Raw genomic sequence first — 27743 nt, forward strand, 5'->3', positions numbered from 1 at the left:
CATATGAAATGCCATCTTGGAATAAAGATATTCCTTCTCTTTTACTCTTTCTCTCACCACAATCTATGATCACGTTAATTTGATGGTGGTATATTACCACTTGACATGACGTCCCCCAACTTGGGCCCATTCTCAAATTAGACTATGGATCGTTTCCCGACATATTTTCCCAATGATGTCCAAAATAGCGATTCGCAGCTAAGTTCTGAGGATCTTCAAGGCATTAGTCAAATCCGCAATCTTCTTTGTATATCCTTGACGGCGCTTCTTAACAGATCTGGTCTCACCAACAATCTGTTCAAGTTGCTCAGCTTCTAAGTTGATAACCCAATCCTGGGTGAAAACCTTCAAAGGACTGGAAGGGCCACGCAACAAACAGTAGTCAACAGCGAGCTGAAAGACATTATCGATGAACCGGTCCGCGGCCAGGCTGTAGTAGGCATGAAGAATGTCATGAATCTCTTCCTGCAACTGCTCTACATTGCTTTTAACTTCCACAGCCTTGGGGATGTCGTCCAAATTAATCATAGCCTGAGTCCCTACGAATTGCTTACTGTCCTTTCTAGCCTTGGGGCGTAGCAGTTCCGTGACTCGGTATCCCCGAGCCTTGGACAGCGCTTGAGCGAACTGCTTGTTAAGAGTATAGGGTTGCTTGCACTGCTCGACTTCAACCAACAGTCTCGCCTGGTCCATTGCCTTCTTGTAGCGTTCCCCTAAGCTCTCTATCATTGCGATCCACAACTTGGTACGGACTTGCTCTTCTGAACAGACGGAACGGACTCCGGCGGCGATGAAGCGATGGAGAGTGATGATGATTCTGCTCATGTAGATCTTCGTCATGTCTCCCCACTTGCGCGACTGCTCTGCAAACGCTGTAGTAAGGAAGTTTGCGTTGAACGTGCCCAGGTCCAAGCCCCTGGATTTCAGGTAGACTTCATTGATCCATTCACTAAAGTTGTCGCACGGCACGGGCATGGATATCTTCTCCGGAGTAAGGACGTCAGCTAGTTCAGCAAGCTCCTCTGGCGCAATATCATCAACTCTTGCTTTCTCGAGGAGCTCTCGCAGTTCGTTTACCATCGGCCCGGCTTTATCATCACAATCATCAGGCTTCTCGACTTCTTCGGGCTCTTCCGCCGATCCAAGTTTCTCAAACTGTCGCGAATGAGCACTCTCATGGAAATCAGCGCTGAAAATATCGGTAATGTTCACCACGTGTGTGATGAGACGAAGCTCATCCTCGTCGAAGCCGGCGTTTGCGTTATAATCAGCCATTAATGCTGCCCTGGCGCAATCCTGAAAAGCCCCAGCAATGCTACAAAGAAAACTTCGTTGCTCGCGCTCATCCTGACGAGGTGGTCCAAGGCTGTTTAATTCTCTCTTGCATTCTCGAATTTGGCGACTGACATCTTGGATCAATGTAGGAAACTCGCGTTTGGTGATCTCAACCAAGAGTGACCTGAGCGTGTCTTTAAGGGCTAGAATACCCACTCGATCCCGTGGAAGATCAGCCCATGGATGCTTTCGGAAAATCTTGTCAAGCTCCGAAGGCCCTTCTAAGCCGCTGTTCGGTCCTCGATTTCGGACAAGGAAGTAGCCAAGATTGAGTGGCCGTCTCTTGCCCTGAACAAGATTGCAGACGGCAGCTTGTGCACTGGGTTCGAGTACTAAATCAGGCTTGGTAAGAACACCGAGAGTACGCTCGCCATTCTTGTCGTATTCTTCTGCCAGCTCCAAGATCTCTTGGGTGGCAATGTCGACATTGCTCGGCAGTACTGCTAAGATGATGGTGCGGCCGTCTTTGATATATCTCTTGACCAGGTCTCTCACCATGGCCATGTCATCTTTGGTGGTTCCTTGCATAGTGGTGCGGAAAATTCCGGGGACATCAATGATGGTGAGATAGTCCTCGTTAGGTCCGCAAACCTCAATCTTGAGGACATCCTCGCTGAACACAGTGCCATTTCCGGTTGAGATATCGGACCGTACACCCATCCTTTCATTGGCCTGATATTTCTTGAGCTATTGCAGTTGGTCATAGCCATTAGGGTCTCACTCACCTTCTTCAAGATGTCTGGAAACTGTTCCCGAAACTCCAAGCTTGAATGCACCTGTCTGTGGAATCCCTCGACATGCTTCCTATGGTCTTCCGATGCGTGTGGCCCAGGAATGATTCGTACTTCAACAGAGTCGCCGATATCACGTCGCGAAGTGATTTGCGTTGCATAACGAGTGCAGAGGCTTTGGTCTTGAGGAAACGGAATTCCGCTCAGGCTTTCTAGCAAGGACGATTTTCCAGAGCTTTGATCTCCGACCACAACAAGCTATTTCATCTGTGAGCCCATGTAGAATCGTACTAGATATGAGACTTCTGGACTTACCTGAGGCAGAGGCACATGTTGACCAATATTCAAATCGCGGAGCCTGTCGATTTTTTCAAGCAACGGAGGGTTTGATAGAGTATTGATATCCTGGGTTGCTGTCATTTTTGAATTTATAAGCAGATTGATGATAGTATGATAGATGTTTTCCTGACGAAGATGAGGTTTGGAAAGGCGTTATCTTCGCAGGGAAACCAGCGTTTAAATAGAGGAAGATTAAAACAAGATTGAGTGTATCTTCAAGATGCATCGTCTTCACTGTAAGCGAAGGAATCGTCCGTGATATAGAGGCTCTAATAGCAAATGAGCAATCAAAAGCTGTGTCGTGGCAGTGCCTCCGCATTAATATACGGCTCGGCTCTCAGTTGGCTCTTTTCGAGGTTTAGCATATCTTGAAGAGCGTCGCCAGGCTGCCATATGCATAGTTATGCAATAGTTTCTACCACGGCAAGGAAAGTAATAAAGCAGATTGGTCGTGATGTAAGAATTCGTGTGCATTTCCGTTGGTTCTGGTATCAACTGTGGGAGGCCTACAAGTGAGGCACGCATGTGCACTCTCCCTCGATTGGCCAATTTTGAGGTTGCGTTTGCATCAAGCCCCACACAACAAGTCTTATTGAGTTGCGAAACAATTTTCTTGTTCTGCGGCTAGGTCGATAAGGCTTGAAATGATGCATTTCTCCCCTCACATTGGTCAGTTTTGAGGTTGCCCTCGCATTCAGCCCCATACCACAATACATATAGACAACCATATGATGGATTAGACACATTAGGCATAGTCTTATTGAGCATGCAAGAGGCCAGCAGTTTACTTCTGTGCTGGTTGAGTTAAAGCGGCCTGACAAGGAAACTGTTAGGCGAAAGGTATAAAGCCAAAGGTCATCTCGCGGTTCAAGTTTCTTTAGGCAACAGAACCTCCCCCGCCTCAATTGATATACTTCATTTCCCATCAACAGTCCTGGGCTCGTATAAATTGTGAAGGGCCCAGGACTGCACAGTTCTCAACTCACTTCTTTTAAACAGGAGCCGGGTCTCCTGTTCGTTGAGCAGGAGGCCCAAACCGCCTACCACTGTCAAGCAACAAGCCGCGTGCTTGTAGAGCTACATGTCAACCCACCTCCCATTACCCCTCGGACGACTACGATCCTTCAGCGCTCTCGTCAGAGAACTTCGAGTATTTCTGCTGTAGTGGGTGGTCATGCAACGACACGTGCGAGATTTGTATCGTGCGCGAAAGTTCCTTACCACCCTCTAATCCCTCGTTTTTGTCAGAGAACGAGAGCGCCGACAGTGTCCATTCGGGATCAGGAGTTTTATGTAGTGCTCAACAAGACATCTTCCCAGGCTATAACTGCCTTGACGACCACAATCTCCCTCACTCTCCTATACTGGATCCTGCTCATCCTTGGGATGAAAGCCAGCAGCAGCCCAACGACACAACCTCAGCCAAAACAACGGCAGGCCCTTGCCATGATAAAACCTCTCGCCACCGTTGCGACATTTGCAAGAAGAGCTTCGTTACCAACAGCGTCTTAAAGCGCCACTTCGAAACCGTACATGAATATGGCCAGGTCTACTGGGCGTGTACTGTAAAGAGCTGCAAGAAATATGATAAACCAGTCACTAGGAAAGACAATCTCATACGGCACTGCAAGACGAAACACCCAACGGTGGATCTCAAATATTTTGGTCTTTGAGTATGCACGCATCTGCGTCTCTTTAGCTGGCAGACAATGGTATAAAGCTCCTCAGGATCGAAGGGGCTTACAATGTCTTGTCATCGCGATAGAGGGTTAAGATCGTCATTGCAGATCATAGCGATAGTGAATCTCTATATCATCTAGTTCTAGACTGGTGATCTCCAGATTGACGAAGCGCGATGACTGTATTTTATTTTAGACTAAAATTTGAGATACAAATAAACGCTGCAGTACATCTATCATGATTGGTGTAGTCTTGCGAATACATGTTGTGACCATTCATTCACCGCTCTCTGAAGGGGTGCACCATATAGTTCATGTATCTCCCTTATTTTTGAAATAAGCCAGATTAGTGCTAACATCCAAGGGACTCTGTCGATTTATTTCATGTTTATGATGCTTCTACTTCTATCAATATAGACGTCTATATTTACAAACATTGGAATGGTCAATGTAATCGCTAATTTTTACATCTTGAACTGTATGATACACGTTTTGTGTAGTTCCTGTTTTGGCTATTGATTAGGTACTGAAGGGTAAGATAACTCGTACGTAGAAAGCAAATATTACCAAGTAGCCATGATGGTTTTCGCCATTTTCGTGAAGCAAACTTAGATATCCTGCAACTGTTTAGAGCGGATATGTATCCCCTATTAATTTCATCCCATATATGCAGGTCAACTTGATCATGATCATACTCATCAATTCGTAACCAAGTTATCAGATGTTCACAGGGTAGGTCTCTTCCTAGGACTCAAAAGTGCTGCAAGAGCATAGGTTGCGGATCCTTCTCGCCTGGCACGTCCTTTGAACAGTCTTTCCGAATTGGGAGACAATCGCGCCTTTCTGCGCTCTATGAAGGTTATTGAAAATCACCTTGAAGGAACTCTCTTTAAGATTAGCATGAAGTTGTTACATTACCCTCAGTATTTTCTAAACCAGAATGTGTTGCTGCATATGTCCCCTGTTGCTTCTCATATTGGCTGGTCAAAGCAACCGTAAAGCCGCTATCAGGATCGACACCCACACGAAAGATCAAGCCAAATCAAGAGGTTTACTAGAGATTTCTCTTCTCCATGAACCCCCTTTCTTGTCGGGAATCTGCGGTTAAAGGACTGTGCCCAGTCAAGCACCCCACCTGTCAATGTCCGGAAACCCAGATCGGCCCATGAATGACCGAGGTAATATTGAGAATCATACTTGAAGTCGAGGTAGGGAATAGTGACTCCGTTATCAGATGCGTGTCGATACTCTGTATCATCACAATCATGGCCAGAATTATTGTGGCCTGCTGATTAAAGCTGTCGAGAGTAGACATTTGTGCAAGCTACGATTTCGATAAGAACGATAGAACGAAAATAGAGAACTACAGTATTTTATACCGCGACAGAGACATACTTGGCTGACTGCTGTCAACGTCCAAAAAGGGTATCATTTCTCATTCCATCATCTAATCCCTGGCAGGTGGTAATGGAATCACATACAGGGCGGGAAATACACAACAAAATCTGCCTCACCACCACCCCACGCACCCTCATTCCGTCTCCTGGATTTATCTACGGGCCACCTTTCACCTACTTCTTTCATGTTTCTCGAAAGCGAACTTTTGGTTCAATTCATTCCATAATTCTCTCGGTGCTATCCTAGCTAGCTAGCTGTTTCAAGACCATGCGACCACCTGAACCTGCAGGCGGAAGATGAGTTCAATCTAATACATCTTGCATGAAACTCGACAGTCTAAAGTATGTCAGAGTTCCTTATTCGAGAAATTGGAAACGAGGTCGTCACATTGAGTCATTCCCTGTTACTGGCTCATCCAGCTTTGTTAACCGCGTTCTCGGTATTACACTTGAAAGCATTGAAATCCGAGAATGAAATTAATCCCCAATCGCGGCATTGAATAATGCTCCCACTAGAGATTACAGATAGGGGCAGTACCTGCATCAACCTGCACTAATGCGGATTGTTTTCTCTGCTATGCAGTCACAGATAGAGACCAGATGCGACTCCACCCACCTTTTGAATGAAGGATTCAATGAATCTCGGCAGAGCTGCTCTACCGAGCTAGAAATGAAGGAAATATGCACGTGAAATTACGCATCGATGGGAGGTGTCCTCTTGCTCCAATGATTGACATTCTTCCATATCCGGAGTCATCGCTCTCGTTCCCTAGGGCATTATCAATAATGGAGACTTGTTTACGCGATGGATCGATGGTGTGAGCCCCTAGGACCACCGTTTAAGCGCCATTCTCAAGGGGCGATATCCGCGGTTAACACTACTCTATATGTCAATCGATGATGGAGGAGGGTCCGCGTGGCAAGCAAGGACTTGCCACAGAGTATCATCGCGTCAGCTCCGTCTTACCAGTAGATGACACGATGGTACCTGGTGTCGCCGATGAAAGCAGAAAGCGATCATACATGTACCAAGAGCTGGACAACAATAAAACTGCTCGAAACCGAAGCGAATGGGCTTGTATAAAACATTTTTCATATCTAATGCAAAAGGACTCGCGGCCAAACTCCGAACTCGGTGTTTGTAAGCCCAATCATGGTTGGCTCATCTTAGTCGGCGACTCTATAAAAATAAAAATCCATGCATGGCTTGCATGGTATTATCTAATGCCACTTACATCCTACTAATCATTGGGCACCGTTCCTTTCCCCAGCAAAGCTGCCATGTCCTAAACGGCGACAGTTAGCGCGGCTAGTTTCAAAGCTTGCGAGAAACAAACGTTCTAGCCGACATGGATTTTCCCGCTCTCAATAGCCTTCGGCATAGCATTTGCTCTTCACGGTGAACAAGAAGAAGAGGCTGAAAAGGTCCACTTATCCTTCCCCTGTGCTAATTGATTACAGGGCTGTTGACCCACCCCCTTATTATTACTTGTACACGTTCGCGCCGTTCTGGTGAGATACGACGGTGCTGGCGAGGCGTTTTTTAGACCGCGAACCTTGGAGTTGTTTATCAATCAGACGAAGAGAAACAAACAGCTCATGGTCTTGCTTGACAACTTGTTTCTGAGCAGTACAATTCGGGCTAATGTGTGCTGCCGATCAATACCCACGTCTCAGACCAATTTCTCATAGCATCTGACCCTCACCACCTTCTAGCGCAACAGTATTCCGAAAATACATCCAACCAATGCAGTTAACCAAGTTTTTTTTCCCACGAGGGGAGTGTGACACGTTCATTTCAGATTTGGTGTTCTTGTGTCTGCTCAGCCATGTGAGTGGTCGACTCGGAAGAGGCTTGGAGTGGCCCGGCTTTCTATACTTAGGTGGCGACGTGATACCGGCAGGGGGTCCAACTAATCAATTACCAGAAACAGGCACAATCCCCCCATAAATCACAGAATAGTCGTGCTAGAAGCGGATAACCGGCGGAGCGGTCCAGGCAAGCGGTGCCAACCAGAGGCTATGTGCCGCACTAACATGAATCCCGGGGGTGGGAAGAATCTGCGGCGCCTTGTTAGAAGCGCAGCTTACATGGTCTCGTACGTTGTCAGTGTCAGCGCTAGCGAGAGACCTTGGATGTTTGGTAGAGTCGCGTGAAATCTCTGCCGCTCCAATGTTTTCTCATCAAAGAAGCTATCCAGAAATGTTGACTTGATGGAATGATTTGAAGTCCAAGAGGATGGATTGAATTTGCAGCCGATTAGAATACTGGCTCAGCCTTGCTTTGAAAAATAGACCATTGAGAGCTATACTTGGACGCGGCGTCATGAAGATGTAGGGCTGAGCAGGGACCCCAACCTCTGGTTTGGAGGGAGGCAAAACGGAATCCATGTGGGAGCAGGGTGGATTTCGAGGTGGAGGCTCTGAGATCCATGCCCTCCATCTCCTGATTGAACTGCTTGCAGCTTTTCAAGACGGTATGCCAGGTCTACTCCGTAAACAGCCGCCAAATCGTTCATAAGCTCGCTAGGCCCCCAGCTCACCCCCGTTCCCATGCAGAGCTCCTGTTTTCTTGGGGCTTGCTTGAATGTCTAGGGCATATCCTTACTCATATAAGATGGCACCTACTGTACGTTTGTAAAATGCCAAGTCATCCATTCATACTGCTACTGTGAAGTGTATCGACTAACATGACTGCCCAGTACGACGATTCACCTGAACTCGCCGAGGGCCACGATCTGCCCGAGGCCTATGTCAGCCACCCACCTCCGGAACAAGTCTGGTCTCCTCAGCCGTCTATCGCGCCGACTTATGTATCCCAGCCTCCAGGAACTTATGGAAACAATGAGGGCTACACAAACACCGGCGCATACAGCACCACTGGAACGTACTCGGAGGCTGGAAAGAGCGCACCGGCGGGTGCTGTAGGGGGCGTGACGGGAGCAGCAGCAACCGATGCTAGAACTGACGGAGCATACACCTCTCCCGAGTCCATTCACCCGGAAAAGAAGACGGCCACGACTGTTGGTGGAATCTCCCTGGTCCTCCTTCTCTCCATCATCATCGGCATTCTTGCGGCTGCGGTTATCGGACTAGCAGCTGGTACTGGTGTTGCAACCAATAACTACAACAATGCAAACTCCAAACTGGCAGCTCTAAGCTCCTCTCTGGCCGATGCCCAGGCTACAGCTCCGCCCGACGCAGCCTGTGCCACTGGTACAGGTACTGCAGCTGCTGCTACTCCTTCTAGTACCTCTGCGATCTTCAACTCCCTCGACAACGGATGCACCGATGACCCGAGTGGTGTTAATCAAACCGTTTACACCTCTGCATGTAAGCTATTTCTATACCTTTTACCATACATAACAAACTCAATTACTGACCACTCATCCTCCAGTCTTTGGCAAGCCGCATTTCACCATGTACTGCAACAAGGATACGAACAACCCTGCCATTTACTCTGTTTTCGCCAAGGACTTCAACGGCTGTATGGATGCTTGCGCCGCGTGGAACTCATACAACACTACCACCAAGGGTACCTGTGTGGCCGTCTCTTTCATTCCCTCGTGGAGTTTCGCAAAGAATGCTCAGTCTGGCGGCGCTCCTGGAGACTGTTATCTCAAGTCCGGCACGCTGTCCTTGGCCCTCCTGAAAAACCCTAACATCGGGACGGAGTGCCACGCGGCTCTTCTTCTCAAGTCGTAAAGATGGCCACACCAGTTCCCTGGTACAATGTTTCTTTTATTGATTGGGGGATGAAGAGAATTTCACAAATATGTGGAAGACGTTAATAATGTAGGGAATGTTTGGAACTTCTTGTGACGAGCACGGCGTTGGATTATCAAATTGGGGGCCCAACTTGTGAAGATTGAATGAGATCTCCAAGTAATTTGCAATGTACTTTATACCATACCTATTCTTTTTGTTTTTTTACAATTCTCAGGCTCTTCAATTTCACGTGAGCACTGACCGATTATGTCAAAATCTGTTAATGATTCGAGTTTCGAAAATTGCTTCTTAATCTCTGACCCACCCACAAAGAACCGCTCGTTAGTCCAGATGTCATGAGGGTCGTCTCCATCTCGGCAGTATCAGATTCGCGAAATTTGAGCATCGAGCGAGCAGCAACAAGGGTATTAATATACTACACACGGTAGTCTTAAATCATAAAAATTTAGAGCGATTCGTTTGTGTGATCGGGACGGATCTATGGGACGAGGCTAACGGAGCAATAACTCGATCAAGAAAGTATGGGGTAACGGACGCGGGCGCTAAATGACACCCACGACTCAACACCAAAATTTTGATGTATCTTATCAGATTGTGATGGCGGGAAGAATTCACTTTACCTGTGTGCAAGAGAGGTTCTAACTTTGAGTATCTCGATGCCAGTTGTGCTTAATTATCTGCCGCGACTCGAAGTGTCGCGCAAGTTGCCCATTGTCACAATTATACAAAGAGCGGGTATCCAGCATCTGAAGCTTGTGGGGCTATCCGAATATCACACAAGTACATATATATAGTGCTTCAGAGAGCAGAATATCACCTAAATGCTGGCTTTCATGTCCTACATATGCTAATAGAGATTGAGGGTTTCTCATTCTACACAGTTTGGCTTTCCATTGCGGCTGCAGAGTGCCGACAGGTAGCATTGAAGCATCGCATGGTGGAACGATGCTTGCCGGTGAGCCGAGCTGACACTCGGATCAACTTGAGTGAATTACCATCCAGTTTGCCATCAACACAGCCCCATGTGGATGGAGTCGCCAAGGGTGCCAATGGCCAAACGAATGAGGGGTAATGCTGCAGGGAAATGGAGATTCTGCAGAGAGTATCAATATGAGTACAATACAGCTATCACGGCGGGATATTGGATTTGTGGTAGCGAATAGGTACTGCGGGCCAAGCTCGATTTGTGGTTGTATTCCACTTCTACGTTGGAATTGCCAACTGTCATGTGAAGCCGGTTGGTAAGTACAATAACCTTTTTTCACATTCCTCTTCTTGGCAACTGCTTGGCTTTGTTGGCGCTTTGTGTCCACACGTGGAGCTTGCGTTGTCAATTCTGCCTTGCCCATCCACGATAGGATTGAGGCCTCGTAACTCCGCAGTAGATATCCCCTTTGTCTATACTAATCTTCATGCATGGAGCGGTGAAGCATGAATTTACACAAAGGCGGATTGGTCCTCCCGCATGGGCCTCTGCCACGAGCCAAGTTCTTATAAATAAGATCAATCCCTTCAGCATTGCCCCTTTGCAACTCTCCCGTATCATTAACCAAGTCTTTGCAAACACCACAACACTCCAAAATGTCCTTCTTTGAGTCTTCCCAGAACGTACGCCTTGAAGGCTCCTGTCTGATTGCTGACGTCTGCTGTGCGGACGGCTCTTGGACTGAGAGTGTACTTGACCTCAACAACCACATTGGCAACAATGAAGGCTTTTTTGAAATCGGAGGAAATGGTATCTATGATTCCGCAGATCAGGTGTCATGGAGACTTGACGGCACAACCATCATCACGTTGCTGTACCGGTCAGATGGAAGCTTCGGAGAGGAGCAGTTCCTCGACTTGAACCAATATGTCTCTAACGAGGATGGCGTTCTTGTCTTTAAGTAAGTCTTTGCCGCAATTTCTGAGGTTTTCCGTGGTTGGATGCTAAATGGCAAGCAGTTATTAAAACGCTCATACGGTTATACAACGCCACTAAAAAAAAATATCTATCTGCTAGGAGTCCACTGCTAAACGCGCAACAAAAGAGATTATATGTATAAAAGCTTGGTGTTAGTAGCTCGGCGCATTGTTACAGGTAGCAACTTTCGCCGCCTGTACCTACACTGGTAGACACTCACAGGATAGACATTCTCAAGACAAATCCATTTACTTTGAGGTCTCTTTGCCGTGCATTCAAACCCACTCATCCTCGTAAAATAAGGCACGTGCAATCGACAAAGGATATCACCGTGTGCAATAACATCATTTTGAGAAGAGGTAGCTTTCTGTTAGTGTGATGGCGATTGCCGGAGTTTGTGGCTTACCATCATTGTGATCGGTAAAGACAGCAACAAAACGTTTTGCTAGTTCTTTTCCAATTCCCTTAAAGATTCGATTCTTATTCTAGTACCACGAAATTACACATATGAGATGATCTGTAGGCACAATGATCAAGCCAGATTATTAGAGGTAAATTCAGAGTACACAGGTACAAACAAATTGAACGGCAACCTCCCCACCAAAATCGAATCGCTTATCGATAAAGCATGTGCGATGTCTCCGGGCGGGGCACCCCATTAGTATCACCATCCGTGACATTGAAGCTTCCCTCTGCACTGCCTGCTAAGCTGCATCTTCACCTGCCAAACACCAGCGCGGCAGCCAAAGATGGAGGCCACAGCTCTTCGATCATGGGGTACGTGATGACTTCCTTTTTGACCTTTTTTATCCCGTGTGCATAAGCTGACATTCGTGTGATGCGCAATAGAGCTGGACAACAATGTCCAGCTGGTTGACGCCAAACGGGACGCACTCTACAACTACGATGCCGATGCCCAAAGAACCATAGCCGACGCTAAACCGTGGTTCAAGGATCCAAACTACTTCAAGTATGTGAGGATCAGTGCCGTCGCCCTGATCAAGATGACGATGCATGCGCGGTCTGGAGGCTCGCTGGAAGTCATGGGCCTGATGCAAGGCTACATCGATGGAGAAACCTTTGTGGTGACGGATGCTTTCCGACTGCCTGTAGAAGGCACCGAGACTCGAGTCAACGCACAGAACGAAGCGAACGAATACTTGATCGAATATCTGGATCTCAGCCGTGCACAGGGCAGACAAGAGAACGTCGTTGGGTGGTATCACAGCCATCCTGGATACGGATGCTGGCTCAGTGGCATCGATGTCGAGACGGAGGCACTGCAGCAGCAGTTCCAAGATCCCTTCTTGGCTGTGGTCATTGATCCCGATCGCACCATCAGCGCCGGAAAGGTCGAGATTGGCGCATTCCGCACATATCCCGCCAACTACAAGCCGGAGGGTGCCGCTGGATATTCATCAGACGGATTCCAGGCAGTCCCCTTGGACAAGGCCGCCGAGTTTGGTGCTCACTCTAGCCGATACTATAGCCTCGACGTTTCCCATTTCAAGAGCACATTAGACTCTCATCTACTGGAGCTCCTGTGGCATAAATACTGGGTGCAGACGCTGAGCCAGAGCCCTCTGCTGACGAATCGCGACTTTGGTAGCAAGCAAATGCTGGACCTCAGCTCCAAACTCAAGGAAGCAACCTCCAATATAATGAGATCCAGAGTATCTCAGGCTGCAATGGTGGGTGGAAAGGGCACTGACAAGGCGGTGGAAAAGCTTGCTCAGGACTCAAACTTGGTTGCCATGAAGGAGTTGTCTGGATTGATGGCAGCGGAGATCAAGGCAAAGGTGTTTAATGACTTGGGCACTCCATCAGCAGCACCAAAGGCAACAGCAACAGGCGGAACAGCCAGTAGTTAGCTGCATTCCTGCATATCATGTTTACGTGTTAACGGACCAACTAGAAGGCGTTTTCGAGCAGAATACAAGGGATTTTGATCTTTTCTTTTCTTTTAAACACTATGGGATGCTTGAGTGATTCAATCCTCTCGACTGATGACACTTTGTGTGACTTAAATCCAGGGAACTGTTTGTAGCGTTGTGGTGCATACAAGGCGGTAACCAACTCAATGCCGGTCAAACTCTCGTCCGAAGGCAACACCCCACGACTATGAATCAACTGACCGCTTTTACCATCTCCCCCATGTACAGACGTCTTTTCCGATCAGACCGGATTGAAATGAGAGTAAAGTGTGCAAGTACGTGGTCACAGATTTGCAAGGGTAAATCGACATGCTTATTATGGAACTTAAAGACAAAATATCACCAAGTAAGGCGGCGGGCAATTTTCCGCCGGCTGAATTTTAGTTCCAGTCCTGGTAGATTTATAATAACGGATTATATTCTTTAAACAGATGAGAAGGGTATATAATTGTATGTATATATAGCAGAGCCAGTCAAGTGAATCATTTCAACACCAAAACTGTTCTCTTTCTTCCCAAACCCCTTTGCAGATTCCAAGGCGATTCTGCTCTCTCAAATTATTCATTATGAAGACTTTCAACTGGATCACTGTTTGCGTATTGACAATATCTACTACATTGTGCAACGCGCAGCTAGACAACTTTCCTACTGTCTACGATGATGTATGTTCTAAATCCACCCTCAACAACCAATACTCGTACAAAGCTGACATTTTCTCGCAACTAGCAAATTGCAGGAGTGAGTTTTTAGACTGTCATTTGCAATAACTTCATATTGTACTTGTATTAAAACCAAACAAAGGGATCACCCGATGGTAGATTGACATGCTGTCCTGCGGGTTGTATCACTTGCCAAGATCCGGTAAGAGGGAGCTATTGAGCAGCCGCCCTTTTATACACTGCTTTCACTAATACTTTTACAATAGAGCGGTCCCCTTGGATAAATGTTAGTGTATGGTTTCGAATTAGGAAGGAGGAGTTGTAGTAGCGGTGGAAACTGGGTCAGTGTAGTATCCAGAAACGTTTGATAGAAGCAAGTTACCAAGACAAATTGATTCACGGAACATAATATTGCGATTATTCAAATCTCCAAAGATAAAATTTATATGATTAGATTATTTGCTAGCAGTTCTTCGAACACTTGTATGGAAGTTCTTTTATATGATGAAAAGTTATCCGCAGATTCAACCAACAAGTACGCACATTGCTGGTCAAGGACTACACGCCTTTCTATTTCCATAGCCTTACGTCGAGGAATATAACCTGATGATAAAAATATACCCGTTATACCTACGCTCCTCCTGATTATGAATCACATCTTCCCCTTTAACTGAAGCATGTAAAAGTAACAGTAATTGTTTGCTGACGGAGTCCGCATGTAAGTGGGTTGCGGTAAATTTTCCGCCTGGCAAGACAGGCAGCGGACAATAGCTACTCCCCGAGGACTCCCCATACAGTGAACTTTCATGAATTCACTGAACCATATAAACACTGGTATTTCTTGATGATGGCTTTCTCTCATGCTATTAACACAAAAGCAGACTCTGTTCTCTTTCAATCACGACAATGTCTCAACGGGTTTTCTTACAGCTCTTGTTTGCCACACTGGCAGTTTCCGCCAACTTTCCATTCAAAGCCAACTTTGGAACCAGTCCTGCACCCTTTTCTATTGATGTAGATCCTTCTTTTATCGAAGAAACGAGAGTCAAGGCCTCTCTGACCCGAATTGCCACAGATCTTGTTCAGCATGTTCCTCAGGATGGCCCTCCTGCCGAGAACATCACCGCGATTAAAGATTATTGGGCCAACAACTACAACTGGAATGAGACGCAGAAAAGATTGAATGATCATCTACCGCAGTTTACCACTACAATCGATGGTGCTGGGAACTACTCGCACCCAATTCCACTTCACTTTGTCCACCAACAATCTTCCAGAAAAGACGCCATTCCGTTGCTGTTTGTACACGGCTACCCAGGATCTATCATAGAGGTAGAACGTGTGATTGACGGGTACACAAATCCTCCCAGCAATGAGACAGCATTTCATGTGGTGGCTCCCAGCCTGCCTGGATTCGGCTTCTCGCCGGCTCCCGAATATCCCGGCTTGGGGCTACGAGAGTCTGGTCAAGCATTTCACAAACTAATGCTTCAGTTGGGATACAACAAGTACATCGTTCATGGCGGTGACCTTGGCTCCCACACCGTACGATACATGGCCATTGATCAACCGGAGAGCGTTCGAGCACTACACACCAACTTGTGGTATCAAGTCCCCAACCAGCAGGACATGGACAACTTCAATGCCAAAAATTCCACCGCGGAGGAAGCCTTTCTCATCAATGTGCTAGCAACGTTCAGGATATCGTTTCTAGGCCAACGACAAGTCTTTGAGAATGAGCCTCTGCAGTGGGCATACGCTCAAACGGATAGCCCGGTGGGCTGTGCGGCATGGATACTCACCGAGTTGAAAGGTGGCAGTCCGTCTTACGACTGGACGTTGGATGAAATCATCACATGGACCATGCTTTTATATATACAGGGGCCCTTTGGTAGCGCCAGAATGTACAAGGAGCTTTCGTTACGAGTAAGCATTTCTTTAGTGAGAGGACGCTCTGAGTTGTTGCTCATTGAAGATAGGGACAAAATCCATGGTCTGGCAAGTTTGACTACATTCATCAGCCAGTGGGCATCACTCAATTTGCCGAGCAAGGCTTTATCACGGTCAGTCAATTGTATTTGGTGCGTCTAGTCGCAATGTCTCTAATATTTCAATAGCCGGAAGTTTGGGCACGCCGCCAGGGAAACATTATCTTCTTTAACCACTACTCTTCTGGCGGTCATTTTGCTTCCTGGGATTCCCCAACTGAGCTTGTTGCCGACGCGCGAGAGTTTATAAAGCCTGGTACCGCAGCATGGGATGCTTATCAGAAATAAAGAGTCTCCAATTTTAAGAGGGGGGATATCAGTCTTTTAAATTATTAAACAATTGTTGTGGTAAACATGAAACTTTTGTAGTATAAGCTCTTGGCTTATAGATATGGTTGAAGAAGTTGTTGCGTATGGTCCCAAATCTTTTGCTGTGATGATTCCCGAAGTCCAGGCAATGCTTTAGCATTCGGAGTGCAGTCGCAGTTGTAACTGACGAGAAATAGTCCATCTTCCGGCTTTTCAAGCGAGTTGACTCCCTTCTTCCCTGCCCAAGGTATCCCACGACCACCAAAGGCAGCACTGGTACATTGAAACAAGTTCCTCTGCCCAGACTCCTCGTCGCTGAACCCAAATAGATAGATGATTGGTTCGAGGACAAACCAAAAGATCCGAGCAACAATTGAACCTTCATCCCAGCCCCTTCTCACGTTTCCCGTGCTGACCCATCCGGGCCAGGAGTGAATAAACGTCACATTGGGATTTTGGATGGCCAGCTTCTCCAGATAGGCCGTGTTCATACTAACGTATTGTATCTGTGCCTTGATGCCGCTGAAATTTCCGGGTTGCTTCAAGTCCAAGTCATCCACATTGACGCTTGACTTCTCCAGCCCACCTCCCAAGACACTGATAACCCTAGGAGCCTCAGATGCGCCTAGGACAGGGAGAAGATGATGGATAAACAGCATCCGCGAATAGTATTCCAAGCTCTGTGCGACTTCCACCCCCTCACTAGTCTCCTTCCGCGTGCCGAATGGCGCATAGCCCGCGGTAAGGAACAGTAAATCGATGCGTGATTCCCTCTCTTTGATGAGCTCACATATTCTCTTGACTTCAGCGAGGAGCGAGACCTCGCCCTCAGTCCAAACGATTTCCGCCTTGGGGTTGATGGCGTTTAGCTCTTGGATGAAAGCCCGCGCGGGCTCTTCAGAGCTTTTGCGTCCGACGAGGTAGATTCTCACGCTCGCACCCGTGGATACGAGGGCCTTGATTGTAAACTTTCCGATGCCTGATGTGCCGCCGACGAAAACAGAGACACGGGGCGCTGTTGCATCGTTGATGAGTGAGTTGGAAGCTTGTATTTCTTTGTAGGACACCATTGTGGGCGGTAGGCAATCTCTACCGATGAATTCGCCTAGTAATTAATAGAAGTTTTGATGAGTTTTGTAGCTCGTCGTGAATCGCGAAGGATGCCATCTGCCTAATTGCGTCCTCCGCTCCGCAGGCTACGCGGGATTCGGAGTCGCGGACTTGCAATTGTTTTCCGCCAACCCCATTGTCTGCATCGTATCATGTGATCAGGGGTAGTCTAATTGTTTTGGGTTCTAACATTGAGCGATGCATATTCTGTTTCTGCGTATGCCAGTGGTGTTTGAAGCTGAAGAGGAATAAAAAAACACTCCGTAGCATCATCTATGTGTTGTTTAGGGTAGCTGATCTGGAGCACATCTGTAATATCAACCCCACAGTTACCGAGTCTGGAAGGTCAGCAAGGGGAGGTCAGAAAAAGCGAGACAGCAAAGTAAATAAGTACATACATTCAGTAATACAAGCACCTTATCAACTCATTGAGTAGTACTTTTGTATAGCAGAAGAACGCCTACTCCCTGTATTCAGTCAGCATATATACATGTATTTTATGATGTAAACATAGCAGCAGTTACTAAAGAAATATATATATAGTGATAGTTATTAAAGAAATATAGATATAGTAGCAGTTATTAGGGAAATGTAAATATAGCAGCTACTCCCCTTGTAGGCGTATGATTTATCTCGTGGGTGTTCGAATTCTTGTCGGCCTCGGTTTTTCTGTCATCCGCTTGGTCAGGTTGTGTAATCATTCATGCACATACTTGTACACTGCATATTGTTGACATCTGCGCGTGGATGCTTGTCAAAGTGCACGCTAGTAACGATACAGCCGATGAAGACTTTCTAAAGATTTTCTCCAGAATTAATCTCTGCGTTGGGCATTTTGCTATCTACAGCCAAGCGGCATGATTTGATACACTTTCCGCCGCTTCCATTCATGAGAACCTTGATGGTCCAGGCTGATTCTTGGTTCGTCAGCAAAAAAAGGCTGGTGGTGGGGCTGCCGTGACGAATCACCGCCGGCGTAATTTAACAACTCGATAAAGCCCCAAGCCAAGGTACCAAGCCAAGGTACCCGTCATCACGACTCACTCACATGTGCGGCCGCCGAGAACTGCGATTGCGCCTCGTGACTGCAGCGACGATGCTCACCAGATATTCCCCGCAGACTAGACAGCCTGGTGATTCGGACAGCTGGGCTTGGTGGTTTGTGATTCGCGAATAGAAGATACGAAATGCGCCACTACTCATCGTTCTTGTCGTCTTGGGGGTGTTTGGACCCCTTTTCGTTGTGTGGTCAAGTTGGACGCATGGTGGAAAGGGAATCTCCCATTTGTTCAGTAACGATGCCATCCTCTGAGATCGAGTGCCCCCGTGGTGATGCTGTGATCCAGTGAGAGTCTCACTATCGCCGATTCCAGGTATTACAAATTGCAGCCGCCCGTCTTCTCTTGCACCCGGGAGATTTGGTGGAGCATTTACCGACAGAGACCATCAAGGTTCTCAGCACACCTTTGACGTCTGCGGGGCTAAAAATAAGACGCCTTTTTCTCCCTCCCCAGAGTATCAAGTCCTGTTTCTCTTCATTTTCTCACTAGAATTGCACCGAGGCGCTCATTTCGAGTATTCCATATCCATTGTCGCGTTCGCATAGCGTTCCATACGATTTCCATATTCGTCTCGAGGCGTGCTGCATTTGTCTTGCCCCTGGTCCACATCTTACTTCTCCTTTATCGCACACTCCGAATCCCCAAGCCACAACTCAAGTCTTTTTGCGACTGGCCAACCTCATTTCTCAGCCTTTTTACTGTAGGTATTCAGTCGGGAAACTTTCTGGAGAAACCTTGGACCTCAGGCTTCTCTTCTTCTCGTTTAATTGTCAAAACGCTGCTTTCTTCCTCGACGGGAGCATCTTCGTTCTTGCCTCACTGCCGGGGTCACGACTGACGGAACTTTCCGCATCTGTGCAACATCTTGCGCGGTTTGACATATTGCGAGCATCTTCTTTTCAACAGTCTTTTCTTATTTCTATTTTCTACACCGCCTCTGTCGGGAGCGAGTTTCACGAACAGGTTGGCGCACGCATACTTCCTTTACTTGGACGCGCCGTTTCTCCTCAGCCTCGAAAATAACAGACACCGATTGCGTTTCTGGGGCGCAAACAATATCTTCAAAGCCGCTTATTGTCCATTTATGCTTTGAAAGGAGTCGATAAATAGTGAGCATCCTGCGCTCACCTGTCGCCATTGGTCTGCGAACCTGCCACATTAAGAAAGACTCGACATTCATTACTTTCGTGGCAACAATAGCAGCACACAAATAACCATGGCGGACAGCGACAATGCTTGCAACGGAGATGTTGTTGATCTCACCAACCGCGGGCTGCGTATCGGCTCCATCTTCATCGTTATGGCGGCCGCAACCTTTGGCGCATTTGCACCCATCCTCCTCGCTAGACAACAGAAGATGCATGTGCCCAAATTCACATTCTTTATCTGCAAATACGTCGGTACTGGAGTCATCATTGCTACTGCCTGGATGCACCTGTTAGACCCAGCCGTGGATAATTTATCAGACCCCTGCCTTGAGCCGCGACTGGGCGACTATCCGTGGGCGCTATGCATCAGTTTGATGACGGTCATGGTCATGTTTTTCGTTGAGCTTCTTGCTGCAAGAATCGGGGAGGATGAAGATGGACACAGCCACTCGGTGGGCTCAGACAGCGATTCTGACCCGTCACTGACCGTACTATCCGGGAAGAAATTACAAGAGAAGGACACACTCGCGGTAGCCTGTCCCCACGACCTCGAGAGGGGTGTCTTGCGAGGGCCGGATCCTAAAAATATTCCTGGCCTTCCCGATGATGTGAGCTATCCACCTGGTGGTGAAGATCACCTCGCACACGGCCACGAGCATGATGACGGCGACTCTCACGGCGGCCTCGCAGGCCAGCTCACCGCCATCTTTGTCCTCGAGTTTGGTGTTGTCTTTCACAGTGTGTTCATTGGACTCACTCTCGGTACGACGCAGGATCTGGTTGTTCTCCTTGTTGTACTTGTTTTCCATCAGATGTTTGAGGGCCTCGGTTTGGGGTCTCGGCTAGCAACAGCGCCCTGGCCTAAGAATAAGCAGTGGATGCCCTATCTGCTTGGCTTCATCTTTGCCATTTCGACTCCAATCGGCACGGCGGCCGGTATAGGGGCAAGACCTAACAACGCCAATACCCAGAAATTGGTGAATGGCATCTTTGACTCTATTAGCGCGGGCATCCTCATGTACACCGGACTGGTTGAGCTCCTCGCACATGAGTTCATGTTCAACCCCCACATGCGCAAAGCACCATTGAAGATCCAGCTCTTTGCTTTTGGATGTGTGGCTGTTGGAGTTGCAATCATGTCTTTGTTGGCAAAATGGGCGTAATGTGAAAAGTTTTGGATATTTTGTCTTCCGTTTTCAGTCATGATTGTATGGATATGTAGGAGTATAACGGTTATCTCGGATGGTCTGGTTCCTAGAGGCGCATCGGTCACTTGGGTTTGGAGTTGGTAAAAGAAATAGATTTAGATCTGTATAATAGTCTATAGGCTTTTCAACATGATATATAGCTTCACCAACTTGTTTGTATCGCTATCATAAACGCTACTACCTAGTAGTATGTAGTTCAACTTGCATCGAATCAGCATTCAAGGCTTCAATGTTGTAGCAACTAGCCGATATTATTCCGATGGCCAGTATGAGCGCTTGGCGCGAAGAGTTAAAGTGGCTGATGCACGTGGCTAAATCCTTAGTCATCATCTCATTTTTCATTTTTGGCTAACCACAGTTCAGCTCGTTCGCGCTAGGGTCAAAGCCCTAGGCCGACCAAAGTCCACTGCAACTCGTGCGTATTCAATCTAGACGAACTTTCTTTGACCTCACGCCCAGTCAATTGTCCACCAGCTTCACCATCTCCCCAACCAACCCCATTCAACACCGTTAAAATGGCCGGCGGAATCACCGTTCGCGATGTCGATGTAGGTCCTCCTTGAAACACATTGAAATCACAAAATCTAGGATTTCCCCCCTTTCACGATCACCTCTCGACGATCTCGCAACTTGGCCCCGAAGAAACAAAAAATTATCCTCGAAACCTCCGACGCGGCGATGTTGTGGTCTGGCTCCGACGAGCCGCAGCGGCTTGAGTTAATCTGAATACAATGCATTGAGAAAAACCAGCTGCTTGAGCCTCGGACCAGCTGCATACATGGCTGTGTATAAGCGTGGCATATATGTGGAAAAAAATTCTTTGAGGGATCTAGGAGCAGGCGCGAGGGAGTCGCAAGACTTCTGACGACGGAATATTTGCTAATGGGTCCTTTTCTGTAATCAGGCGCAAAAGTTCATCACTGCCTATGCTGCTTTCTTGAAGCGTCAGGGCAAGCTGCCCATCCCTGGTAAGTTTTTCACCTTTCTAGTTGATCGCATAAAACGTGAGCGCGCATATACTGACAATGTTAAAAGGTTGGGTTGACACCGTCAAGACTGGTCCCGCCAAGGAGCTGCCTCCCCAGGACATTGACTGGTTCTACGTCCGTGCCGCCTCCGTCGCCCGCCACGTCTACCTCCGCAAGACCGTCGGTGTTGGCCGTCTCCGCAAGGTTCACGGCACTGCCAAGAACCGTGGCAACCGCCCCAGCCACCACGTCGATGCCTCCGGCTCCGTCGACCGCAAGGTCCTCCAGGCCCTCGAGAAGATTGGCGTCGTTGAGCAGGACGAGGACAAGGGTGGCCGCCGCATCACCCAGTCCGGCCAGCGTGATTTGGACCGAATTGCCCAAACCACCGCTGAGGCCGAGGAGGAGGATGAGGAGTAAATCAAAATAAAAAAAGTCTTTTTGCTTTTCTCTTTACAACTGTCATGGATGGCGGCATTGGAATGGGCGTACGGTCTTAGTGTTTGAGATGTATGAACAAGATTCCCTCTGGTTTTGGGCTTTCGGTTACCAAACTGGACGTGCCACAGCCGTCTCTTTGATCAATACTGCGTTCTAATTTGATGTGATGTTTATGTGTTTGGCTGTTGACAAGCAGACAGCCATGTAGAGTAACTCCAGTAATGATTGCGTCGCCATCTTGCCCGGTACATGTTGGATATGGTTGTTGTCTTGATTACATAAGCCAAAACCAACTTCAATCAATATCAGACCCAAAACACCAAGCTCTCCCCCACGACAGACTTCATGATACTCTTACTTGATCACTTATTCGTACACATTATCATGACCATTCCCGTCCACATCAATTGCTTCACTATCCCCTTCAATCAAGCTCCGTATTTTGAGGGAATGGCAATCCATAGTTGCTATATTCCAAGCTCGCCTTGGATATCTCTGCACCATGTTCGCTGACAGAGCTTTTGTTACACATGGAATCACATCCGTTGCCCCGGCAAAGTGAAGACCGTTATCTGGTAGCTATACCCATTGCCCAAGCAACCAATTCATCATGCAGCTATTTGAGAAAAATCACGGCGTGCGCTCCTTGTGCAGCGATTTCAAGCACAGCACAACCTCTTCTTCTAGGTGGAGAGGCAGTATATGCGCTTGACCGCCTGCAGAGCCGTGATACCGCAAGCCATTGCGCTATTCAAGAATCCGGCATCGATATCAAGTCTCCTAGCAGATTTGATCGGCGCAACTATCGTGAAGCTCTCATCGCCCTTTGCTTGTGAGATACCTTGGGTGAGTGTGAAGCCATCGGCACTACATATTTCTCGCCTAGGAGTCAACGGATTTGCGCTGATACAGTGAAAGCAGCTTTATGACCTGCAGATTCTTCGAATGTGAAACCTCTTTTAAATCTCTACAACTCACAGCATCGCCTTGATGCCATAATGGAGGCGGCCGCCGAGGAAGAGTCGCCCCAACCAAGGCAACTACCCGAGTTTGACGCTGCTTATCGGGATACGACATCTTCCTGTTATTTCCATCATATCATCGATGTCGATGACGCTACCCTCCGCGTTGAAGTGCTTGGTCCAAACCTCGCATACACTTTTCGACACCAGCGCGCAAAGGAGCTGCGTCTAGCCGCCTCCGTCATCTCCAAGCGTCTGGAGGCCAAAGTGACGGGTTTCCTCGCCCTTCGAACTGGCAGAAACCAGAAGCGAGTTGTTTTGGCCTGGGCACAGAGCGGGCATGGGATCAGCCGCCTAGGCGACCTGCTCGATCCCGATCCGAGTGTGCTTCCCAACGATTTATGGACGAAGAGGGCCATCAACATGGGCCGCGCTCTCTCTCTGCGCATGAACCGGCCCTATGATGGGATCGTCACTCGAACTATGGGTGTGAGAATGGATGGCGTATTTCAAGGCAGCCACGTCGAAGTGAAGCTCGCGGTGCATGCCATTTGCATCTTGCTGAGTAGCTTTGGCATCACACAAGACCTTGATAATGTTTCACCTGAACACCTGAGAGCTTTACGACATGCAGCTTGGGACGACGGCTCGAAGCCTGAGTTCGAAATATACTTTTCGCGCAAGAACTGTTCTTTCTGCGGCAAGTTTGTCAGGAGGCTGCAGAACGCCACGGGAATCACCCTCAAACTTATATGGAGAGACCGGCTGGTGAAAAGGGTGTATGAAAACAGGAGAATGGACAGCAGTCGGGCAAATCCTCCGCAGTCGCAAGATGCCATTCAACTTGACTCCGACACTGTCATGACAGATGATGTTCATGTTATCGAGACTATCGATCTCTCTAGCGACCGCCCCGTCAATTCCGAGGTTGTCAACCTCACTGTCGACAGCAACACCATCTCCGACTCGCCTACACCCGAGCAAGAGCTCAACATACGCGCCCCGACGGACACATATATCGAAGGCCTGGCATATTGTGTCGGCCAAATCGACGAGTGCCCCGCAAGCGCCCGAGATGCCATCCTGACTCTTGCCGCTCAACAGCAGCAGCAGCGCAAGGCCACGAACCTCGAGAACATCAACAAGCCTCTCCCCGCTACGCCCCAGATTGCGCCCCCGGGATACGCTGCGGCTGCTTCTGCAGAGCCAGAAGACGCAGTGGCTGTGGATACAATTGAACCTGTGCCCGCAACGAATCCCATGCTTACGCCGCCACCTAGCGGTAGCAGACAACGTGCCCGTGCCAATAGCAGCAGACGAAGAACTTCGCGAAACTACACTTGGACTCGCGATGCTCGCTCACAAGCACCACCTGTACGAAAGGAAGAAGTAACGCCGACTCGTCTTCCGAACAACCACCGCGCCTCGCGCAAAGATGTCGGAGGCGTGAGAATCTTTACGGCTGCTCCCCATCCTCAAGATAGGAGGGGGTCGACTATGTGGATCGAGCTGCCATCTCGTCGGTGCTCTGAGTCTCCTGAGCCATTTTGAGTGCTGGCGAAAGTACATAACATCCGGACAAGGGAATCTGAATGTGATGTGAAATCATTGTTATCAGTTTTCATGTCTATAACACGGGAAGCAATTTCTTCATCTTTATCTTTATTACTATGCTTTTACGATGCATACCTTATTCTGCTCACGGAACATATTTACACAAATTATTACTTAGCTTATTTCTTAACAAATCCTACTCTATTTCCCAAACATGCCTATATAAAAACAATAACCAAACCCAAGACCAGAAAACACCAAGTCCTCAACGATTAAACTTCTCCATCACTTCCCGCTCTCTGTCGAATCACATCTCTAAACGCATCCCCCAAAGCCTCTTCCACGACGCTCACATCCGGTACCTTTAATTCCTCCTCTCCCACTCCTTTTCCTCCTTTCAATCTTCGTCCGCCTAGACCGAGTTTTCCCATTGTAGTAACGTATTTGACGTCTTCGCCATGACGTAGAGAACCTTCTTTCGAAGACGGTGTGATTATCGTAGAGTCGAGGAGGGACTGCCACTGCGAGAGATAGATTCCAGGTCCAGACGCCGTAGTCCGAGAACCAGACCCAGCAGTAGAAGAGTCAGCGGCATCAATGACGGCTTGTAACCGCCGTTGAGACACTCGAGTGATAGCAGCAAGATACTCCGCATGCTCATCAACAGCCCTCAACACATCCTCCCGCGTCTCCCCATCAAGATCCCCAATCATCTCATCAAGCTGCTCCTCCATCCCTTTCTTCGTCTCTCCCAGCCCATCACCATCACGGCCAGGCTTTCGAAACCTCACAGCGATATCTTGTCCCCACGCAGGAAAGTCCTTCCACACCTCGGGACAATTCTTCGCAAAGTCGTGCACCCATTTATACAACAACCCCCGATGATTCCTCAACAGCACCACGTAGTCCTCCACGCTCGCCCCATCCGCCTCTTCCTCCTCTTCTTCTTTAGAACTGCCCTCACCACCGCCGCCATCGTCCTTCTTCTGCTTGCTCCGCTTCACCTTCTTCTGCCTACTCACGCGAATAAGTTCCGACACGAAGCCCTGTATCGCCTCGAGATAGTACCGAATGTCAATCTGCGAATGCACGTCCCGAATCATCGGCTCGTAAGCACCAACAACATCCTTCACAGCCTGCGTAAACAGATCCGGCGGCTGCCGACACAACACCGAAGTAATCGCCTCGCGATCATGAACCGACAGCAGCGCAGCGTAATACTCCAAACACTGCGCATGCTGAGCCTCCGTAAGACCCTCCACCAGCAGCGGATCCGAAGCCCTCAGAATAGCCACGACAATCGACTCCGAATCCCGCACACTCGCTTCTCTCACAGCGAGATGTTCGCTCCGAGGCAACGAAACGTGTAAACGAATCGCCTCAAGCATCTCATCCGTCGGCGCAGCATCTCCCTTGCTCTTTTCGATTTTATCGACGCTCTTCTTGAATTCCGAGGCATCCCATGATAAAGCTAGGGAGATGATCCTCTGCAGGAGATTCATCCCGTCGTCTGCGTTGGCTGTGAGCCCGACCCAGTTGGTCAAGCTGGTGACGCTAATCTTTGCCAGCATGAGGCGCATCATGCCGCTGATCATAGTAGCTGCGTTGCCGATGCGCAGCGTCTGCTTGATCATCTTGTAGGGCACCAAGCTGTTGAGATTCTCAATCAGCTTGAGCAGATCCTGGCCCTCTGGAGAGACGGTAAAGGTATGATGGGCAAAGGTAGCGACGCTATAATATCCTCGTCAGTCAAATCAATCTTCATTCAAAACTCATCTCATCAATATCAATATCAAGACAAAGACTCACTTGATAATGGCATAATTCATCGCAGCCTTGACAGCCGGCGAAAAACTCTCCACGTCTTCCGTCTCCGTAACATGCTCCGACACCCGCCCCATCAAATCGCCATACGCCCAATCCTCCAAAACGTCCCCAAATGCCCTCAACAAGTCCTCCGCTTTACTCTCATCATACTCCCCCTTCTTCTCCTCCTCGCCCTCGCTCGTCCTGACCACGCCGCCCAGGATCCCCCTCGCCACCATCTCCAACACGCTACTCGCCCCCGTCGCCAACGTCTTCCTCGTCCCCATCGCACCCTTATCATAGCTCTCCGAAAGCTCCGCCTCCGCAAACCTCGCCAGCAAGCCCTGCACCCTCACGTTCCAGAACCCGGCAGGCAAGTCTCGCACGCCCGGCAGCGGCAGCACCAGCCTCGTCAGCATGAACTGCAGCAGCGGCGACGTGGATTCTCTCCCACCACTCTCCTCATCGTCGCTATCGCTGCTGTCAGCCTCATCAGCATCTGCCTCGCTCTTCGTATCATTATCAACCCCCCTCCTCGCCCGCCAAAACGACACGGGCGTCCTCGATCTCGGCGTCCCCGCCTTGGGCGTGCCCACCGCCGACGCACTCTGCTTCAGCATCGTCCGAGCAAACGGACGCCCGTAGCCCGTCACCGCGTCCGGGGCCTTGAAGCCTTCAATCTCGGCGTACGTCTCCCGGTGCGTGAGGATGTCAAACAGCGCCCGCGTCTGCTCCTCCGTCAGCGTCCTTGTCTTAGTCCTTGTCGTTGATGAATGCGCGGGCTCAGACGCAAATAAAGGCGCCTCTGCCGCTTGTTCCGCCTCCATGGCTGATTGTGTTGTGTTGGAAATGCCCTTGTTGGCTTATTAGAGATTTGGGGCCTCTAGGCAGAGAGCTATTTTATCGCATCCTTCCTCAGATTAGTCCAGTATAAGAGGAAAATGAGGAGCCTCTATGAAAATAAAAAATAAAAATGAAATAAGTACACTATGTTCATACAGGTATCGATAGAACTCATGTGCGCATTTGGGTGGCGGTCAATGGAAAATGCATGGCGTTGAGTAAGCATACAAACAGACAGCGGCAAGTTGGCCTACAGCATTACAGCATACATGTGCCCGATCTTCGATGCCCCGTTCGATCGGCTAGTGCAGAATCCCGTCCAACCGTTTTCTTTTAGACGGTACTTTGCTGCTAACAAAGCCGTATCTGCCGATACGAACATCAATGAGCTCAACCTCGTTAAGCGACCAAGTCGCAAGCTAAAACAAAGCAAGAAACAAAGCAACAGACTAACAAATAACGTCCAACCTCATTGATACGTCGTGAATCCACAGTCGTATACTCAATTGGGCCGTCTCCGTACGCCACCGAGATCATACTACAGTACATGTTCCGGTTTCTAAGTCTACAGTGTTATCATTTCATAGGGCGTGAGCCAACAACAGCGATATGGCTGTACGTCATTAGAATAATGTCTCG

General features: G+C 48.4%; 11 protein-coding genes across 11 annotated transcripts; 8 read left to right on the forward strand and 3 right to left on the reverse strand.

Moving 5' to 3' along the window:
- Positions 1–56: 56 nt before the first annotated feature.
- Positions 57–2486, reverse strand: V8C40DRAFT_283027 (dynamin family protein; the record flags this gene model as incomplete). Its single annotated transcript, XM_083221890.1, has 3 exons — positions 57–2007; positions 2061–2324; positions 2382–2486. The coding sequence occupies 3 exons, from the start codon at positions 2484–2486 to the stop codon at positions 199–201; spliced, it is 2178 nt and encodes a 725-aa protein (XP_083068922.1). The 3' UTR covers positions 57–198.
- Positions 2487–8098: 5612 nt separating this feature from the next.
- On the forward strand, positions 8099–9186 carry V8C40DRAFT_269825 (uncharacterized protein; the record flags this gene model as incomplete). Its single annotated transcript, XM_083220131.1, has 3 exons — positions 8099–8110; positions 8184–8814; positions 8879–9186. The coding sequence occupies 3 exons, from the start codon at positions 8099–8101 to the stop codon at positions 9184–9186; spliced, it is 951 nt and encodes a 316-aa protein (XP_083068923.1).
- A 1301-nt stretch (positions 9187–10487) lies between these two features.
- Positions 10488–11666, forward strand: V8C40DRAFT_255272 (CVNH domain-containing protein). The gene is made up of 2 exons (XM_083218013.1): positions 10488–11139; positions 11520–11666. The coding sequence occupies exon 1, from the start codon at positions 10792–10794 to the stop codon at positions 11098–11100; it is 309 nt and encodes a 102-aa protein (XP_083068924.1). The 5' UTR covers positions 10488–10791; the 3' UTR covers positions 11101–11139; positions 11520–11666.
- Positions 11667–11803: 137 nt separating this feature from the next.
- On the forward strand, positions 11804–13081 carry V8C40DRAFT_255274 (JAB1/Mov34/MPN/PAD-1 ubiquitin protease-domain-containing protein). The gene is made up of 2 exons (XM_083218014.1): positions 11804–11890; positions 11963–13081. Exons 1-2 carry the CDS (start codon positions 11863–11865, stop codon positions 12982–12984), a joined length of 1050 nt encoding a protein of 349 aa, XP_083068925.1. The 5' UTR covers positions 11804–11862; the 3' UTR covers positions 12985–13081.
- A 1531-nt stretch (positions 13082–14612) lies between these two features.
- Positions 14613–15982, forward strand: V8C40DRAFT_283029 (epoxide hydrolase family protein; the record flags this gene model as incomplete). Its single annotated transcript, XM_083221891.1, has 3 exons — positions 14613–15625; positions 15686–15773; positions 15824–15982. 3 exons carry the CDS (start codon positions 14613–14615, stop codon positions 15980–15982), a joined length of 1260 nt encoding a protein of 419 aa, XP_083068926.1.
- V8C40DRAFT_255276 (uncharacterized protein) lies at positions 15769–17680 on the reverse strand. The gene is made up of 2 exons (XM_083218015.1): positions 17512–17680; positions 15769–17451 (listed from the first exon to the last, which is right to left on the reverse strand). The coding sequence occupies exon 2, from the start codon at positions 17071–17073 to the stop codon at positions 16078–16080; it is 996 nt and encodes a 331-aa protein (XP_083068927.1). The 5' UTR covers positions 17074–17451; positions 17512–17680; the 3' UTR covers positions 15769–16077.
- A 1224-nt stretch (positions 17681–18904) lies between these two features.
- On the forward strand, positions 18905–20755 carry V8C40DRAFT_108406 (Zinc/iron permease). Its single transcript, XM_083210752.1, has one exon. The coding sequence runs from the start codon at positions 19391–19393 to the stop codon at positions 20483–20485; it is 1095 nt and encodes a 364-aa protein (XP_083068928.1). The 5' UTR covers positions 18905–19390; the 3' UTR covers positions 20486–20755.
- A 198-nt stretch (positions 20756–20953) lies between these two features.
- On the forward strand, positions 20954–22083 carry V8C40DRAFT_255280 (40S ribosomal protein eS19). The gene is made up of 3 exons (XM_083218016.1): positions 20954–21078; positions 21435–21498; positions 21566–22083. Exons 1-3 carry the CDS (start codon positions 21046–21048, stop codon positions 21916–21918), a joined length of 450 nt encoding a protein of 149 aa, XP_083068929.1. The 5' UTR covers positions 20954–21045; the 3' UTR covers positions 21919–22083.
- A 201-nt stretch (positions 22084–22284) lies between these two features.
- On the forward strand, positions 22285–22835 carry V8C40DRAFT_255283 (uncharacterized protein). The gene has a single exon (XM_083218017.1). It carries the CDS (start codon positions 22470–22472, stop codon positions 22773–22775), a length of 306 nt encoding a protein of 101 aa, XP_083068930.1. The 5' UTR covers positions 22285–22469; the 3' UTR covers positions 22776–22835.
- On the forward strand, positions 22285–24665 carry V8C40DRAFT_255284 (uncharacterized protein). Its single transcript, XM_083218018.1, has 2 exons — positions 22285–22785; positions 22861–24665. The coding sequence occupies exon 2, from the start codon at positions 22938–22940 to the stop codon at positions 24450–24452; it is 1515 nt and encodes a 504-aa protein (XP_083068931.1). The 5' UTR covers positions 22285–22785; positions 22861–22937; the 3' UTR covers positions 24453–24665.
- Positions 24590–27323, reverse strand: V8C40DRAFT_108435 (uncharacterized protein). Its single transcript, XM_083210753.1, has 2 exons — positions 26265–27323; positions 24590–26186 (listed from the first exon to the last, which is right to left on the reverse strand). The coding sequence occupies exons 1-2, from the start codon at positions 27086–27088 to the stop codon at positions 24728–24730; spliced, it is 2283 nt and encodes a 760-aa protein (XP_083068932.1). The 5' UTR covers positions 27089–27323; the 3' UTR covers positions 24590–24727.
- Between the last annotated feature and the right edge of the window lie 420 nt (positions 27324–27743).

This window comes from Trichoderma camerunense (assembly GCF_050948025.1).
Source record: "Trichoderma camerunense strain CBS 138272 chromosome Unknown V8C40scaffold_20, whole genome shotgun sequence".
Lineage (NCBI taxonomy): Eukaryota > Fungi > Ascomycota > Sordariomycetes > Hypocreales > Hypocreaceae > Trichoderma > Trichoderma camerunense.

What these genes read in the sequence shown, in the direction of transcription:
- V8C40DRAFT_108406 (XM_083210752.1), top strand. Translation starts at nt 19,391, where the DNA reads ATGGCGGACAGCGACAATGCTTGCAACGGAGATGTTGTTGATCTCACC.
- V8C40DRAFT_255274 (XM_083218014.1), top strand. Translation starts at nt 11,863, where the DNA reads ATGGAGGCCACAGCTCTTCGATCATGGG. An exon ending in CACAGCTCTTCGATCATGGG is followed by an intron (nt 11,891 to 11,962) that starts GTACGTGATGAC and finishes GATGCGCAATAG; the next exon opens with AGCTGGACAACAATGTCCAG.
- V8C40DRAFT_255284 (XM_083218018.1), top strand. Translation starts at nt 22,938, where the DNA reads ATGGAGGCGGCCGCCGAGGAAGAGTCGCCCCAACCAAGGCAACTACCC.
- V8C40DRAFT_108435 (XM_083210753.1), bottom strand. Translation starts at nt 27,088, where the DNA reads ATGGAGGCGGAACAAGCGGCAGAGGCGCCTTTATTTGCGTCTGAGCCC. An exon ending in ATGAATTATGCCATTATCAA is followed by an intron (nt 26,187 to 26,264) that starts GTGAGTCTTTGT and finishes AGGATATTATAG; the next exon opens with CGTCGCTACCTTTGCCCATC.
- V8C40DRAFT_255276 (XM_083218015.1), bottom strand. Translation starts at nt 17,073, where the DNA reads ATGGTGTCCTACAAAGAAATACAAGCTTCCAACTCACTCATCAACGAT.
- V8C40DRAFT_255280 (XM_083218016.1), top strand. Translation starts at nt 21,046, where the DNA reads ATGGCCGGCGGAATCACCGTTCGCGATGTCGAT. An exon ending in TCACCGTTCGCGATGTCGAT is followed by an intron (nt 21,079 to 21,434) that starts GTAGGTCCTCCT and finishes TTCTGTAATCAG; the next exon opens with GCGCAAAAGTTCATCACTGC. An exon ending in GGGCAAGCTGCCCATCCCTG is followed by an intron (nt 21,499 to 21,565) that starts GTAAGTTTTTCA and finishes CAATGTTAAAAG; the next exon opens with GTTGGGTTGACACCGTCAAG.
- V8C40DRAFT_255283 (XM_083218017.1), top strand. Translation starts at nt 22,470, where the DNA reads ATGGAATCACATCCGTTGCCCCGGCAAAGTGAAGACCGTTATCTGGTA.
- V8C40DRAFT_255272 (XM_083218013.1), top strand. Translation starts at nt 10,792, where the DNA reads ATGTCCTTCTTTGAGTCTTCCCAGAACGTACGCCTTGAAGGCTCCTGT.